We start from the raw sequence: 17,425 nt of genomic DNA, 5'->3' as shown, positions 1-17,425 counted from the left end.
CAGAGAACAGAAACACAAAGGTGAAGTCTGTGAATTTGTTCCAGATGCAACCATCTCAGCTGGGTGCTTCTTTTGCTAAAATTGACCTGGGATAATCAACCCACACCAAATGAAGCAGTAAGTCTCTTGGTCTATATTAAAAGCCAAACAAGCGTCAAACTTTATAATCTACCCAGTCTAGACTCATGAAATTAGGTACCACATCTCTGAGTGCTGTGTGACTTGAATCTTAACTTGCCTTTTTCAAATGGGCATGGGTCTGATTCTGTGTCAGACCAGCATTTCATTTTGTTGAGGTCACCAGGACAAATGAGTGGCTTGCTGGGAAGTGATGAGAGCAATTCTGCTGTCTCTGTACAGCCACCCTAGTATCCTGAGCAGCAGCACTCAGACCCCATTCCTCAAAAGGTGCTGCTCTCAGCTCTGTCAGCTAGACAAGGAGGTCCAAGTCCTGCTGGAACCTCACTAATTCTCAGCAGAGCCAGGAGAAGGCAGTGGTGTTCAAACAGCTCATGGCATTACTGCACTGTTCCTTCTGGTACACATCTCCTGGACTTGCACCAGTTCATGGGCCCTTTAAACAGCAGTATCAGCATGGCAGATACTGTGGATCAGTGAGTGCAAAGGGAAATTTGCAGTGTAACCCAAATTTATCAATTGAGGCTCCATCCAGCCAATGTTCAGAGTTGGCATTTAACACAGCACTGCACTCCAGGAACTACTGGCTAGAAAAAACAAATAAATGCCAGCTGGCTTACACAGCTAGGATGGGAAACACTCATCTGGCTGAGCCAAAATGGGTTTGTAACCTGCTTCAGAGCCTTCCTGAACTAAAGGTGTAATTGCTTTGCTGTCATCTCCCACTTAGATAAGAGAAAATCCACACAAACCAGAATTGTCAGCCCTGGAAACAAAAGAGGGTCCCCCCTCACCAGCAAGAATTTAATATGACAGAAGTGCCAGCGGGTAAGTATGTCAAGAAAAGCACTTGTGCAATCCAGATTGCCAAAAGGATATGGAGCATTGGGTTTTAAAGTTACTGACTATTCTGAATACACTTGTAAACAAGAAAGCATTAAAGCAGGCTGGTGCTCATGAGTCAGAGGGAGACAAAGTCACAGAGGTGGTCTTTAACAACTCAGATCTGACAAATCCTATTTAGGCATATAATTAAAGTCTGGGTTGTAATAACATAATTCCATAAAACATCCACCCTCCTCTAGTCTTCAATTAGCAACATGAATTTAATTAAAGGATATTGTTCCTGAACCAGAAATTTTTGTCTTGCTTCTTTCAAGAATTAACTCTTTCTCTCTGATGGTGAAGAACTACACCAGGGGAGTATGTTGAAATATATCAAACAAAAGACATTTCTTCTTCTTCTCCTCTGTTTTGTGATACAATTTGGTGCACAGATATCTCCAAGAGAGGCAAGCCTTGTATGTTTAAAGCACTATTTGGATAGAACATTAAAATTTTCTATAGTCATTACTCTTTCAATTGATATAAAAGCGAGATTGGGCCAGCCTTGAGGAAGTAATTACGACTGAATTCTGTATGAATTCCAATGAGGAACAGCAAAGCAAGAAAGCAGAAGGGGAAGGAAGAAGGACAGTAGCCACAAAAATATGCAGTTACTCAGCACTGATATGTGCGTGGCATGGATTAATAATTGAAAAAATATTTTTAATAAAACTACATAACTAGTTGCAGATTTTCTTGGCCTCTGCATGTAAGTATATAAATGTCTTGCGATAAAATATACTGACATCCTTCTTGTGGATGCCTTAGCAGAAGTGAGTGTTCAAAAGGGCATTTAACACTGACACAGTCCCCTAAGTCACATAGGGGTGGACACTGCACACAGGGCATGTGGAGGAGAACTAGAATGGAGGCACAGGAGACACTAACACAAAGACCTCTGGGCTGATGCCACTGTAGAAGAAGAAGATCAGGAAGGAGAACTGAGGAGAACAGACAGACACAGAGAGACTGTGGACTTTGTGGCCATAACTTCCATTGCAAATCCTGCAGAGACCTCAGAATGGTCATTAAATTTCTCCCCAAAGAAGGGTGAGGTTATTCCCTTACAGAAAACTTACCAAGCACTAACCCATCTCGAGGAAACTCCCATCTGGAGTCATAAGGCAGTTGCATTGGGTCCACATAAATATACTCGTGGCCATCAGGGCTGATAGACTCAATGACTCTCCATCTAATCTCATACCTCGGCTTCTGCAGAGCACATTGAATGCAAAACCAAGCATTAGTCCTGTACCCAACTTTAGAGCAGATCAAAACCCAGCAGGACTCAGCACCCAAACTGAAATACTTTTCTACATTACCTGTTTCCATATGATGACCAGGACAATCAGTGAAATTATCACGATCACTAACAGCACTAAGACAGCAGCAGCCACCGTTAGCTCTGATCTCAAGGCTGTGGAGTAAGAAGATAGACCATATTTTCCTCCTGAACCACAAGGAACATCACACACATAAGACTCTCCTATCACTGCAGTTGCCATGTCCTGCAGAAGTGGCAGGAGCAGTTCCTGAGGCTGGTGACTGTAAAGTCTTTCCAAGGCCAGAGCTGCTCTGCCATCTTGTTTCAAAACCAAATGCAGATAGTCTAGAAGAATGTCCCATAGCCAGTGCTAATAAAATGGCAAAATGAATTATGGAGCCACATAGTAAGCAAAAAGCAGATGCACCATAAAGACCTGTAAAATGCCTTACCCTCAGAAGTTCCAGGGTGGGAAAAAAATCCAATTTAATTCACTATCTACAACAATTCACATTTTTAGCCATTAGGAAAACTGGGGTGAGTTAGAGGAGGGTCGGACTGGCTGCTGAAATTGCATACTCACGGGGAGCCACAAGCTTCAGTTCTCGAGTAACAGCACCAAGGTCATTCCTTGCCACACATCGCACCGCCAGGGTTTCCTCTACCTTCTGGAAGGTCACCTGGCTTTCCACCATATTTTTCTCATCCAGGTGGGCTTCCATGTGAATATCAGAGATATTGTTAGTCAAAAGAGTCCATGAGGTGTCATTGCTGCACCTGCAGAGAAGAATAATGGGGGAAATAGGCATTTGGTTTAAGCCAGAAGGGTCTTTAGATTGCCTCTGTGAAAAACCTGCACCTTTCTTCCCTCAAAATAATTTGCATACTGGTCCTCCTTACTGTTGATTAGAGGGCCCAACAATGCAGCCCAGCAGGTCTGGTAGAGATAGACCTTGGTGTCACTGTGTATCCAGTGGAGTTATGGCACTGGATGGATCTCTATTTCTCACAGAATCCTTAGCACTGGACAAGGCTTCTGGGGGCAGGGCTAGGAGGACAACCGTCCCACCAGGCAGTAAGTAGTTTCAGCACAGTAAGAGGAGAACCCAGCCTCCTAGCCTTCTTCCATGCATCATCTACCCCTCCCTGTTGGATAATATCCTAAGGAAAAAAGCAGCTTTCCAGTACACACAGAAAGAGCCAGTATAGAACTAGCAAAAATGGGAGCAATTACACCACATGTCTAAAATACTTAGAAGGTGAAAATTATAATTAGGGGGGAATAATTACAAGTGAAAATATAGAAACACACAGGAGTGGTAATGAGGCAGACTGAACTATTTGGGAAATTAAAAATATTCCCTGAATGGAGGGACAGCTACTTCTCAAAATCCTTACTCAAACCAGGACTGTGAAATCCACAGAGTTGGCTTATTGAACAGAAAGCTAATTATGTTAAGCTAATTGAGGATACAAGTCATTTTTCAGATAAGAAACCACCCATTCCTCTTACTTTTTAATGTCCTTGCAAACCAGCCATTCCACATCGGGAAGTGGGGTCCCCTCTGCCAAGCATCTCACTGTCTGCCCACCTGCAGAGCCATGGTGATCATCCACAAGGGCTGAGATCAGAGCTGGAACTGGGAAGGAGTCAGAAGTTTGTTAAACTATTTGTCAGTGCCTACAAAAAAAACAACTTCAAATTTCAAAGCAGGACAGGTGTTGTTTGGCCAACATCTTAGCAAGAGCTACAGGCACAGACTCATCCAGGAGGTGCTTGTCTCCTGTAGGACAGAGTGGATTCTAGGCCAGAGCAATGAGAAGGAAGTGCTGCAGTTGTGCCACGTCTCCATGTCATGCTAAATTAGCTATCATTCTGCTGTCAGCTGGAATAACTTAGCTGGGAGGATAAAGTTTCTTTTTGGCTCAAGGCCAGTGCAGAAGTGAAAGCCAGGATCAGGGTAGAAAAGCTCCAGAGACTAACACACACGCACTCCTCCACTCACCCTGGTTCATGCCTTTTGTATATCCATACTCCAGGCAATCCAGTGTGTAAGTGGATCAAGTCTTTGCTGTGTGGCATGACTTCTGGAGGGCAAGGCTTTGGGGTTCCTTACCTTGTATTAGCAATGAGAAGGTGTATCTTTTAATCTCATCTTCATTTTCAGCAACCAAAGTGTAGTATCCACTGTCTTCCTCCTTGGCCCGTATCAATTTTAAAATACTCTGAAACCTGCAGAAATGCAAGGTGTTGTTTGTATTTTTAATACAGGCATAAAAAATCCATTTTGGTGCAACACATAATCTGGGTATGTTGCTATTACAACATAGTGACATTTAGCATTTTTAGCACGCCTTTAACTAAAGTCATTACTCAAGTGGTAAATAACTATCAACATACAACTGAGAAAGAAGCGGCCTTAGTTACTTTCTGCAAGGACCTGACAAAGCCCTTATTTTACTGGAAATAGCTGCAAATTATTGGTGTGGAGACATGTTGAAGGGAGCGAAGAGGTTTAGTGCTCAGGAACCTTGAAGAGGTTGATGTTATGGAGGGAGTAAGAAGAAGTAAATTAGACATCGCCTTTTAGAATAGAAAACAAATAAACTATTTTTAAATGCTGCTGAGGAAGGAGCAACAAACCGAGGTGTAAAGAGTGAGCAGGAGCAGTACCCAGGTTTCTTGGGGAGGAACTCGAGTCAGCATGGCAAAGTAAGGGTCAGAAGGTTTTTTACCTTGTTTCCTGGACTCTGTTGGAACTAGTAACAATCTCTGTAAGATTTTCAATCAGAGTCACATTATCCTTCAACCAGTACATTTTTGGTGCTGGGTAAGCCTGCACATCAACAACAAAGTTTTTGACTTCATGAAGGTTGACAGCTTCTAGAGGGCTAAACTGAGGCTCCAGGTGAACAAAGCCTTTGTCTGTAAATGAAAAAGCCTTGGGTAAACAACACTATGCAACATTTTTCAAGAATGGTGTTTTCCAATGTGTTAATAATTTACACTGAAATCAGACTATACCATGAACTGTAATGACTACTTTCTTATTTTCCTTAACCTCCTTGGTTGCATGCCGAGCAGTACATTCATAATCTCCTGTGTCTTTCACTGATGCCTCAGGAATGGTCAAGGTGTAAACCAGCTTCTGCGATGGGACTTTGATATCATCAAGTTTTATCAGACCTTTTTCTTTCTGTAGTTTGGAGAAGGAAAAAAAACCTTGCTTAAGTAACTGAACTGAAAGCACATCATTGAGGATCTTTGATACCCCTGAAATGAGAACAACCATCTAAATCCTGTGTTGCAGAAGACTTGTTTACTCAGTTAAGGATGCCTTTTTCAGCCACAACAGAAAAGCTGTGCCTATAAATAGACCCTTTTGGGGGCGGGCACAGAAGGTTGAGGAGGTTGAGAGCTGATATTTTGTTCACACGAAACAAATACCTTTGAAAAATTGGGTAAGCAACTTGAAAGAGTGATTCACTGTTTATGCACTACCTTTTCCTCAGATGTGAAAGACGCTTGACTCCCCTTTGTTCAGTGCCCATGAAGTAAGATTAATTTTTATCCCCTTCACCAGACAAAAAGTAACCAGTTACTAGATGCTACGTTCTGCATCCTCTCAAAACAAGAATAATTTATTGACAAGGAGAAAACTCCTGAGAGTAAAGGGATGGTAAGAATGACGGACCATGTTATCATGAGAGGCTAGTACAAAAATGTACTGGGGCTAGTTTTGAAAGGTGGTATATAGCAGAGACTAGACTGATGTGTAAGATGGAAAACAAAACAAAACTTGCTTAAATAATTTTTCCTCTTGGGCTCGTAACTTACCTCAATAAAAGGTGGGATTTGGAGTAACAGCTAGGTACACTTCAATTATACCATTCCTTCAACCAGACTTTTTACATGGGATACTCTGAAATTGCCTGGAACTGGCCCTAGCCAAGTTTCACTGAATAAAAGTTTTCACTGCAAAAGGATGTTAAACCAGTTTGAAAGATTTCAGGGTTCTACAAAAGTTTTAAGATTTTCTTACTAGATGTTTCTCATTAGTAATTACAGTGACTGTAAGACTCATTTCAGTTTACACCTGCATAATGAAGAACACTTAAGATTATAGACTTGATTCTTCATTGTCCTTTATTATCCTCAAGAACCAGGATTTAAGAGAGCCATTTTAGAGCTTCAGACCTTCAGTAGCAAGCAGAGCTCTACTCAGATGTCCGACACACCTAGATCTTTCTATTTTCACAACATTTCTCTTTTTTGCAGCAGCACAAGACCTGAGGGACAGCATTCCTTCCTCAGCCATACCTCAACTTCTTCTCAGGTTTTGCTTAGTTACTAACAGCAAATTTACCTTTTGGGACTGACTTTCTTTTACAGTAACCTAAAATTAAAAGAACTTACTTGGTTTTGTCTCCTCAGCTGTCCTCATTCAGATAAGAGAGAATATTTTACAACCCCACTTGCTTGCCTAATAAGTAAGTACAAACATTGAGGAAAAAGAAATAAAGAGAGATATTTACCACTTTCCCAGGATAATTCCACTGTAAATTAACCACCTCATTGTCAAAGACCACACAAGTTACTACGATGGTCTCGCCTGTTTTGTAGACAGTTTTAAGAGCTTCAATTTCAACAGGCAGCTGTGAAGTAGCTAAGGGAAGAGAGAGATCTCATTTAGTTTTTAAAAGACTGCAATTTTCACATGGTGCTGTTTCAGAGGATATCCATTTCACTTCCTCTACTGAGGAATCACCTTGAAAATTCAGTTAAAGTACTGCTGATCTATACTAATATAAACAATTTGTATTTAAAGCATGAACTGTACAGGCATTGAGTTCAATCCCACAAAGAAATTATCCACAAATAAAATTACAATTAGAAGTTCCTATCTCAAATCTCCCTGTAAAAAGGCATTGGGTATAAAAGCAATTTCCCCTTTTGCTAATCAGTGACCTTGAGAGTCTTTGAGAATTCCTTGATGGCCAGGAAAAATGTTTTCAAAATAATTAAATCATTATGTTTTTCAGGCTACCCAAAGGTCTACAGTTCAAAGCCACTGGGAAACACCAGCCTTTAAAGTTGTGTTTCAGCAAATAGGATGAAAATACATGGACTACAAAACATTTTTCTTGCAATGATTTTGGAGAAAAGATTAAGTTAGGGACATGTTATTCTCATGAAAATTTTAAGTAAACATGCAACTAAGTAACTGGCAGTACCTGCCAGAGGAGCAAGGAGTTCATCATTAGAGAAATATCTGATATAACCCTGTGATGCTGGTCCTAATATGGCTCTTACAGTGTGGAGAAAGAACACAATCAGTTTTTTCTTTTTTAAAAAATGAACAGAAATAAATACCTCTTATAATATAGATGAGGAACTCATCAGACTTGAACTCCACACCTTTAACCATTGTTTTGCATGTGTATGAGCCTGCAGGAAAATTCCCTATGAAGCCTTGTTTGGTGTCATATAAAGCATACACAGACTTGTCTAAACTGTTAACTAAAGTCACTTGAGCATCTGGGTCACTTGTCCGACAAGGGATTACTGTGGGATCACCTTCTTCTACTAAGATGAACTGGTCTTCTGGTATAGAAGGAACAAAAGGCATGTCTGGATCTGTAAAAAACAAGAGGTAATATTACACTGTCTTGTTTGTAGCAAGTCCACGTACAAGGATTGGATATCAATGACCACCTATAAGTCATAACTGAAACTTGCATAGTTCATTCTCCCAGTTTTCTAATTTCATGTGGTATCTCATTTTAACTATTTCATGTGACATGTAATGAGACATTTCTCCTAAGCAGAAAACAGGAAAGGGCTTGGGTTCCTTTATGACAACTCAGGATGCAGAATGAAAAGGACAAAAGATCCTCTCCCCAATATGTTAATCACAAGTCACATCATTTTAAGTTAGATTGTTTCCCATTTCTTATTAGTAGCTGTCTCCTAACCAATATATAAGCAGGGGTAAAAATAAAAATAAAATAAAAAATCCAAATACTTTCCAAGTAAAAAAAAAAAGTAGAAGTCAGTTTCATATTGTTTATGTTCAACACCACTAAAGCCACATTTCATCAAAAATAGTTCAAGGTACTTATCTTCATGTATTTCTAACATGTCCAACATTACAGTTATGAGACATAGTTAATTATGGTCACAGCATGTGGTTTTCAAAATATAGTATTCAACTAGGAAAAAAAGCAAACAAGGACCTGGTAGTTTTATTTCTTTCAAAGTCAACAAAATACATGCCAACTTTCCTACCCAGCCAATCCAAAGTCTGAGTTTAAAACATAATTGCATAACATTATGCACAAAAAGCATAGCTCTCAAATCATCTCCATTTGGCCAATCAGAATAAACAAATAATCCCTGCTAGCCTGAAGCTTCTGTGCAAAGCTTTATAATAAAATTTAATAAATAGCAATCCAAATCTCTCCAACAATAGACTTTCTGCTGCACTGGCAGGCTCTTTGTAGCAATATTCCAAACACAGCACTCCATCCCAAAAACTCTGCCAACTCCATGTATTCATTTTCCCACTGTAATTTAAAACAGAAACAGGATTCACCTAGTTTGGTTTTCTATGTGCTGTTAGTGAAAATAGGATATTGTGTGAAGTCTCAACGTAATCCTCCCTGGCTAAAGTGGGTTGCTGCCACCCATTGCCCTCCTAATTCACTGCAGGAAGAATAATTGTAAAGACAAAGTTTATAGTGGAAACAGAGACATTCTCTATAATTTGGAGAAAAGGATATGTTTCTGCGTTTATGACATCTTGATGGTTAGCAAGTGGAAAAAATTACAGGGTGTCTCTGCCCTGCAAATCGGGTAGGCTTGACGTCTAGAGGCTTTCGAAAACCAAACCAAAAAGTCCTCTTGAAGAAATCTTCCATCTCTTTCCTTTATGTTCCTTCACTGTGTGAGTTACAAGACTGCTTTACATAAACAACATCTTCGGGTTATTTGGTTAGAGCTGCTTGGATATTGAGATATATGTGCCAAAGCTGGCAGCCCCTGCTGAAACATCTTGCTTCAAGAATGAGCACAAACACTTTACATTTGTTGTGGCAAATGGAGGGAAAGTCTTGGAAGAATCACTGTCCTTGAATCACACACTGTCAACAGCAAAAACTTAATGCCACTGCAAAATACCCTTTAAAACAAGTCCTGTTATTGCTTCCTGGCTTTTTGCCCTTCCAGAATCTTCCTTGCCATTTGCAGACATCCTCTCCTTCAGAACATACTGCAGTTTTGCAGGATGATTTGCAATCTCTTCTTCTCTCCTTTGTTTCCTGTTCAAAATATTTACTGCAAATCCAGTGGCCTGATCTCTTCTGGCCCTGCAGTTGTGACCCTCACCCCCTGAAGCCCAGCCAATGCCGAGGAAGCATCCAGACAGAGCTTTACAAAAGCAGTCAGTCGTGGCTCAGCCTTTGGTGCCTATCTCAGCTATGACAATAAAGATTTTCATCCCATGGAGATCGTGGAAAGCCTTTAAGCAGATTTCCAGTCAGAACAAGGGGGTGGGAGAACAAAGCTGGAAATAGGCACTTCCAAAAAGAAGGGATGCCATTTCTTCTGAGTCCAACAGTTTTCCACCACTAAAGAGAAATGCAACACAGGGCTTGGGAAGGCTGTGTTTGCCTTGAAAATTACAGGGCACTGCATAGTAACACCATGTGTTTAATCTTGCATCAGATTGGCCAGCAAGAACACTTCTTTCGCCTCCTTCTGACAGCCACCCCCAGGACATCTCCGTTGCTTTACTCTTCCCAGACCCTGTGCACACATGAGTTTTTTCCAGTTCTCAGTTCAAGCATAATGCAGGTTAAGAACAAGATATGGCCTTCCTCATCTGGCAGAAGCTTTAGTATCATACATGGCACTGGTTTGGTCAGTACACATCCCAAGATATCTGCCCAAGTTCCCCCTGAAAAGACTAGCATTTCTGTTAATCCCCACCTGGGAGCCAGGTGAACCTTAAGGCTGGACATGCTCCCACAGATGAGCTGACCTGGCCACCAAGGTCTACTCTCCAGGCCCTGATGGTCAGAAGGCCTCAGCTCTAAAGTAGTGAGTTCATCATTCTTCTTAAGAAATAAAATTCTTATCAAAAAGCGAAAACCAATAGAAAGAAAGAACATATCCACAGATTCAGAGGGGCTGGTCTTGATTTACACACTAGGAAATGGCCCTGGGGTTATTTCTCTCCCTCTAACAGTAAATTGTCACCAGCAACACACGTCTTCTCAACATCCATGGTTCAACTCTCCCACCCAAACCTCCAGGTACAGCTGTGGCATCCCCCACTTACCAGGCACATAGATGTAGATGTCCTTCCCTTCCACTTCCCCATCCTCCACTTGTGTGTGGTTATAATAGCAAACATACAAGCCTGTATGAGCCGCCGATGCATTTCCTACTTCCAGCACTGTCACGAAGAGGCCACTGTTGTTTTCTTCGTGTCTAATATCTATCCTGTGGTTTCCCTCGGTCACTGGGTACTGCCAGCTCACTTCACTGTCTCCAGAGCATTTGAGTGTGAAATTGGAATGCAGCTGTACCACCATTTCATTCCTATTGGGAACAATAGTTGGCAGAGGAAGCTGGCAAAATGTTATGAATGGTCCTGCAAAAAGACACAAATGAATAGCATGTGAATACACAAAACAGCCTCAGCATGGGGATGTGAAAGGAAGCAAATAGGATCCAGAGGAGCTTTTTTTTCTGACTATTTCAGACCAGGAAATTTGCCCTTGTTAAAAGCCAGAGCTTTGCCCAAGGGATAGCAAATGGTTTTCCTTTGAAATGTTAAGTGTTTGCTTGCTGACTTCTGTTTGTCAAATCAAGAGGTGAAAGACAGACAGAAGTGAAGTTAGAGATAGCTCCCAATTGACACCACAGCTGTCCAGCCCCAAAGGTGTACACAGCTCTACTGCAGACCAGTGAATTCCACACCCTGGCTGCTCAGTCGAAGGTATGTCACACCTCCTTGCAACCATGGTTAGGAAACCAGAAGTCCTGTCAGCCTTCAAGCAAGCTCACAGCTGAAATTTGGAAACCACTTCCCAAGACTAACACTTGCATTTTACGTCTGACTTCAATTTCTGCAAAGGGCCAGAGCAGGAGCTTCTACATCAGGTCTACCTCTAGCCAAAATGTACAGAAGGCTTGTAGCCAAATAAAACTGCAATTCACTGAACTAGATGTTGTAGATGGCACTGGTTTTCAGACACAATCTCCAATTACAGGCTCAGGATTGCAAGTCTAGGTAATTTGCAGGTGGGTTGGTGCAGGTCCAACTCTCAAAAAGAAAATTAGAGGATCCAAACCCTACAAAATGAGGAACTCACCAAGGAAATATGTTTGTGGTTTCAGTCCCCCGAATGACCTGTACAATAAACAAACACTTAGGCCCATGGCGTGAAATTGGCCCTCTCTGCAATAAACTGCCACCAGGAATCCGGACTGTCTTTGAAACCATTTTCCACTCCTGCCCAGAGTTACCTCTTTCTACAGGCCCTTTCTATATTTGGCACCCTGTGGAAAAGCCTGCCCTGCCCTCCCATCACCATTTGTTTGGCAGGTGTTGGGAGGCTGGGCCGGCAGCCCCGGCGAGTGCAGTGCAGTGCTGTGGCGTGGGAGGATGTGGGGAGCCCACACAGGCAGCCTCTCCTGCACCACTGCTGAAGAATCCCCAGTGGGGCAGGTGTGGGACAGCCGAAGGTGGGCAGGCTCACTTTCCCTGCACAGTCAGACAAGTCAGGTGGGAGGTTATATCAGCACAGGAGCGCCAAAGTGGCCGATATGGGCCAGCAAAAGTACTGCCTTCTCAGTAGGTCTCGTCATAGCCCACCAGAGGGAAAAGCAGAAAAACCAGGTTTGTAGCCAGCTGGCAACCATGTGGCATTTGTTATTGTGGGCAGAATGAATGCAAATTTGAATATGGATTTATGAAGAATTAGGGGTGGAGAGGATTAGAGGACTGAGGAACATTACCTGTGAGAAAACATCCCAGGATCAGGAACGTCCATGGGGAAGTACCCATAGCTACCAACAACTGAAACAGAAAGAAGAAGGCAAGAGAGAGAGAGTCAATGGACTGACAACTGTATAAGAGTTAGGAGGACTCTTCTTCTGCAGTGCCCAAGGGCAGCTTCCCATCACTCCACATGGTGCCACAAAGAGGAATGGCCCAGGCACCCCAACTCACAGCACAGCCCAGTGAGACTCGTGTCACCTCCTCCCACGAGCTGCGTGTGGCCACAGACAGATGACAGGCAGACGAGACACCATAACCCCTTCCCTCTACTGGCAGTGTAAGGAACCAAGTCCAGATTTGTCCCTTTCAAACAGTCTGCAAGCAGCTCTGCTCCCCACTGTAGCCTCTGGGACTGAGCCCACAGAAATGCCCCTGCACAGAGGCAGCACCCTCACAAGCATTGATGAAGATGTAACAGCTTCATGCAGTAAGTTCTGACCTTTCAGCTGCAAGCGGCTTTTATGGGAGAAAAAGCACATTTTAAAGCTACTCTAATTACAAATAGTACAACCCAGAGTGATCTTTTTGTTTTGCCATTGTACATATGTGTATATATAGCTTACAGAATACAATGTAATACAATAGTGCTTATTGCTTATTTAGCAAGAATTCCCTTGATTGAGAGACATGCTATTTAAAACATATGCTGAAATTTTCTAATGAAATAAATCCATGACAGACTGTAGGCCAGCACTGCCATTCACAGAGCATCTCTTTTCCCAACAGTGCAGAGAGTCATAGATCCCATGCAATTTTTTCAGCTTTCAAACATATAATCCTAAAGCATCTGTCTTATAGAGGCAACAATAGCAATCAGCATCTATGTAATTTTTGTGCCATGTAATGACATTTCTACATAAAACCCTCAAGCAGCATGCTAGGTAATTTCTAAAGGAGAAGATCCTACAATCCCTGCTCCCACTGAAACCAACAGATGTTTTGTTGGTGACTTCTAATAGCAACTGGATTTGGCCCAAATCCAATATATATTTAAAAAACACTGCACAGAAGAGCCCCTAATTTGAAACACTGACCAAGGAGTGAAATAAAGGACAATGAGCCAAGACAGGGACTACTTTTCAAAGGTTCTGGAGAGTTGCTATTCATCCTCTGGTATTCAGTTCCTGATGCTGAGATAGGAAAGCACATAGGTGCGTCTAGTTGTTACAACTGTGGCAGTGCCATATGGGAGCAAAATGCTTACAACATGTCAAGGAGTGTTTCTGATCTAGTCCTGCTTTCCTCCTGCAATGGGTGGAGCAGACAGCACCGCTTTGCAAAGCAAAAGAATTTGAAACTCAAATTAAACATAAAGGTCTCAGAAGCAGGATTAGAAGACTACCTGCCTCAAAAACATGTACAAACACCTTCAGAAATTCAGCCAACAATGTTCCAGCAGAGACAAGGCATTTTGCCTAATTCTTCAATTAGCAGTAATTGCCATATGTTTATGTATCTGTCTCTCTTTGATAATTCCCTCGGTTTCGGCCTCCTTACTCATTTTTATCACATTTGTATCTTGCATTTTTTTCTAATAAAGTAACCCTCTGTAACTCTTTAAAGACTTACCATGGTCTGCTTTATTGATTTGACTCCTAATCTCCCAAGATCCACAAGACTATGTTACCCCACTTCTGCCAAGCTCCCTCCCTTTTCTCACTGAAAAGGCAAATCTCTCCCCCTTTTGTGTTGTTTTGCCAGACTATTCAGTGCAAGTGATGCAGCACAGGAGAAGAAAAAACAAAGCTAGCTCGTGTCTTGCACACCAGAAGCTCTGCTGAAGTGGACTTGCAGAGCTGTGTGTGTGAGGACTGAAGCCCAGTGATGTAAATACAGGTGATGGCATTTCCAAAGCGCTACTTTGAACTTGCTGTCTTGGTTGGGCTGACACTGAAATCAATGAGTGTCTCAATGTAGCATTGCAGTTTAAAAACTCAAGGTCTTAACTAAATTTGCTTTCTCCATCTGGCTCTTCTTTCACAACCCAGAGCTTTGATCTTTCCTCAATGACCCGTTAATCTCATCAAGACCCGGAGCAACACTTCTTCACTGTGAAAGACAGAATAATATACTAAGGATTCACCATCATCTGTATTCAAAACCTATTTGAACTGAATTTAGTTACATCATGGATCTGACTTAAGAATGCTAGTGCCATCACCAGCGTACCCTCACACATCCATGCTAGACTCAAGGTTTACTACAGGCACAATTTCACATTTATGGGCAGGAGAGAGTTTGCTCATTCCCACAACACCAAGCAGCTACACCTATCCTGGTTTTTCTTTATTTACAGTCGCATACACCTTTGTATGCACTTATTTAGCTCTTTTACCCTCCTTCAGTTCTCAGAATCAAATCAAAGGTTCTCTTTGTCCCCAACTGTCCAAATCTCAGCCCTGGATAAACACATAAGATTCAGTTCCTAACACTAGTCTATCAATCCATAACTTGGTGTAGCCTTGCTGAAGCCAGTAGGTTTATGCAAGCTGAAACTCAGTATTAACAGGACACATACAATGTGAGTGTGAGCCAACCTTAATTCCTTGCATACTTAGGACATTGCTAGCTAAAATAGAAACATGGGTGTGTATAGTAAAAGCTAGGTGATGCCCTGAGGGGTTTGCAAAACTCCTTGCAGGGCTTTGCCCCGGGTTGAACAGTCATTGAATTTACACAGATTTTGAAAGGTTTTGACTGAAATCCTGATATCTCTCTTGTGTGCCTTAGTGATTAAAAAAAAAAAATAATCAGAAAACTAACTCTGAAGAACTGTTATCAGTCAGGCGTCAATTTTCCAAACACTAACTGGTAAGCACTGGCTTCCTATAAAGGAAGGTTTCATTGACTGCAGTGCAGAAGACGAGGTAAAATCAGCGTTCAGAAGCTCAATGGAAATATATGTTTGGAAAATTATGATATTCCTAGGTGAGTGCTCTACATGACCTGAAGAGAAAGAGCGGAGGGGGACCAAAAAGAGCCAAGGGTATATATTATTTTCATACTGCTATGAATCAACCGAAGACCTCTCTCAAGACAGAAAACCAGCCCATGTACCGGAGCACCGGGGGCTACTGGGCTGATTTCCTGCCAGCTACGTAGCCACTGCAGTTCACCCTCGTGGCCACACGATGGCAATGTTGATCCACATTAACGAGCCACATGCCTTGTCCGGCAAAAGGCAACGCTCGTCTCCAGCGTAGCAGTCTAAACTGGGTCTCCTGGATCAACTTAAAATTCAAAATTCCTACATTATTAATCTCATGTGATTAAAAAAAAAAGGAAAAAAAACCCACAAAACTAAACAACACACCAACCCTGGTCCCATTTCCTCTGTATTTACATAAGTGATAGGACAGTATTTGGATTGTAAATCTTGGCACATAATGATATGATTATCCTTGTTATGAGAGGGCTGGGTAATTTCAGTCGTGATTTTGTCAGAGTGGCAGTCTGTCCTTCTGGGAAAGCTGATCTTTTCTAGGAAGAGCTACGGCCAGCCCAAGAAAAGACATTTCTTTCTTGTGGTATATGTCACCAGCTGAATGTGAATGTTCAGACAGGACCTCCTGAAACATTTCTTGGTTCTCAGTTCCCGAACTGCAAACTCAGCTCTCCACAAGAGCAGCGCTGCCCTGCAGCACTAACATGTGGGTCTGATGGGTTTTGCTGGGGAAAGGCTCAACGGTTTTCAATGAAAAAAGACTGGCATAAATATTCTCCAAAAATGAAGCTTGTTTCACATCCCTTTACAAATATTTGAATCCAGCATAGCCTGTACATAGAAAAACCGTGCATCAAGAAAAGCCCAAGGAATAACCATGCATCGAGGATAGGCCAGTGCTGGGCTCCTGGTGAGTACTTTGGGCTCTGCAGGACACATAGCAATGGCTGCCTCCTGATGAGCCTTCTGCTCAGACCCAATTCTTCAGCCTAACCCTCCAGGGCAGAGTTCCTCAGTCTAGGATCTAAAGGTGGTGGGGGAATTGCAAAGCCTAAATTTTCCCACTTGATCAAAGGAGGGTTTTCCAGACTGTCCCAGAAAACAGGAAAAGCAAACAAACAAACAAACAAAACCCCTGGCACTTCCAAGTAATACATCTTCCTTCAGTCCTCAGAATCAAATCAAAGAACACCTCAGATCCCAACTCAACCACTAAGAAGCATTGTAAGGAAAAAAATATTCATCTCTGTTGACCACAAGAACTAGGAAGCCTAGCTATTGCAAACTTTTCCCTTGGGTGCCCATGCAAAGCTTTATAGGCTTGAAAGTGGTGAGTCAAGCAGGAGAGCAAGGCAAGAGGGAGAGAAAGGATCGCTTGCTTTCTTGCTTGTTTTTTTTTTAATTATCATCAACTTTTGCCACCACCAGGAAAATTCACCTCTCAGAAATCATTCCTTTGTCTTTAAGTGTTTAAAAGAAGAAAGGGAAACATCTTCTATTAAAAATTTTAGAGTTCACGTGCAAAAGTAGGTTCCATTGTAGTCCTGATGAAATAAGGAGGCAAGCAAGGCAAGGATCATATAAAGTTATACATTTCAGCCTCATTTTTAGACCAACTAGTATAGCTGCAAATAATCTGCGAGGTCTGGGCTATGCAAGGCTTTCTGTCTATATATACTTTACTTCAATTCCAGCCCAATGCTGTAGTACAGAAGAGAGGTATTTTATTAAAATATTTATTGCTTTCTGCTTTCTTGAAACCTAATACCTATGTATTACCCTCAGAGCCACATGAAGATTTCCCGTACATAACAAACTATTAACAGCAAAGATGGCCGCAGTGTCCGATGGCAGCTGGACTGGCACACCTCCTTGCCCCTCAGTGCCTGGAGAGGAGTACCAGAACAAGGGATCTCATTTAAAAGCAGCAGGAGAGTGCCTGCAGGCTGGGAGGGCTGTTTTGCTTGTGGACTCCTAAATCCCAGTGTTTTGTGAGGTCTCCTTTTTCTTCAAACTTTTTTTCCCCAAGCTTTGAGGCTGGCTAAACCACTGTTTAGCTGAGGGTCCGTTCTAAAATGTTCATTGTTAACTAGAAGCTAAACCCGAAGTCCCTTGCTGGGAGAT

General features: G+C 42.0%; 1 protein-coding gene across 1 annotated transcript in view; it reads right to left on the bottom strand.

Moving 5' to 3' along the window:
- Nucleotides 1-17,425, bottom strand: part of PDGFRA (platelet derived growth factor receptor alpha) — a 34,746-nt gene that overhangs the window by 15,050 nt on the left and 2,271 nt on the right. Inside the window, exons 2-12 of the mRNA XM_008641425.2 lie at nt 12,315-12,375; nt 10,630-10,944; nt 7,662-7,925; nt 6,824-6,954; nt 5,313-5,484; nt 5,024-5,213; nt 4,405-4,520; nt 3,801-3,927; nt 2,871-3,064; nt 2,346-2,440; nt 2,103-2,235 (exon numbers count right to left, since the gene is read on the bottom strand). Coding sequence (XP_008639647.1) covers nt 2,103-2,235; nt 2,346-2,440; nt 2,871-3,064; nt 3,801-3,927; nt 4,405-4,520; nt 5,024-5,213; nt 5,313-5,484; nt 6,824-6,954; nt 7,662-7,925; nt 10,630-10,944; nt 12,315-12,363 — 1,786 coding nt within the window. The 5' untranslated portion in view covers nt 12,364-12,375. The remainder of the gene's footprint in view (nt 1-2,102; nt 2,236-2,345; nt 2,441-2,870; nt 3,065-3,800; nt 3,928-4,404; nt 4,521-5,023; nt 5,214-5,312; nt 5,485-6,823; nt 6,955-7,661; nt 7,926-10,629; nt 10,945-12,314; nt 12,376-17,425) is intronic.

This window comes from Corvus brachyrhynchos, unplaced genomic scaffold, assembly GCF_000691975.1.
Source record: "Corvus brachyrhynchos isolate BGI_N302 unplaced genomic scaffold, ASM69197v1 scaffold17, whole genome shotgun sequence".
NCBI classification, from domain to species: domain Eukaryota; kingdom Metazoa; phylum Chordata; class Aves; order Passeriformes; family Corvidae; genus Corvus; species Corvus brachyrhynchos.
Note: the sequence above shows the minus strand (reverse complement) of the source record. Positions and strands in the feature narration are given on the sequence as shown.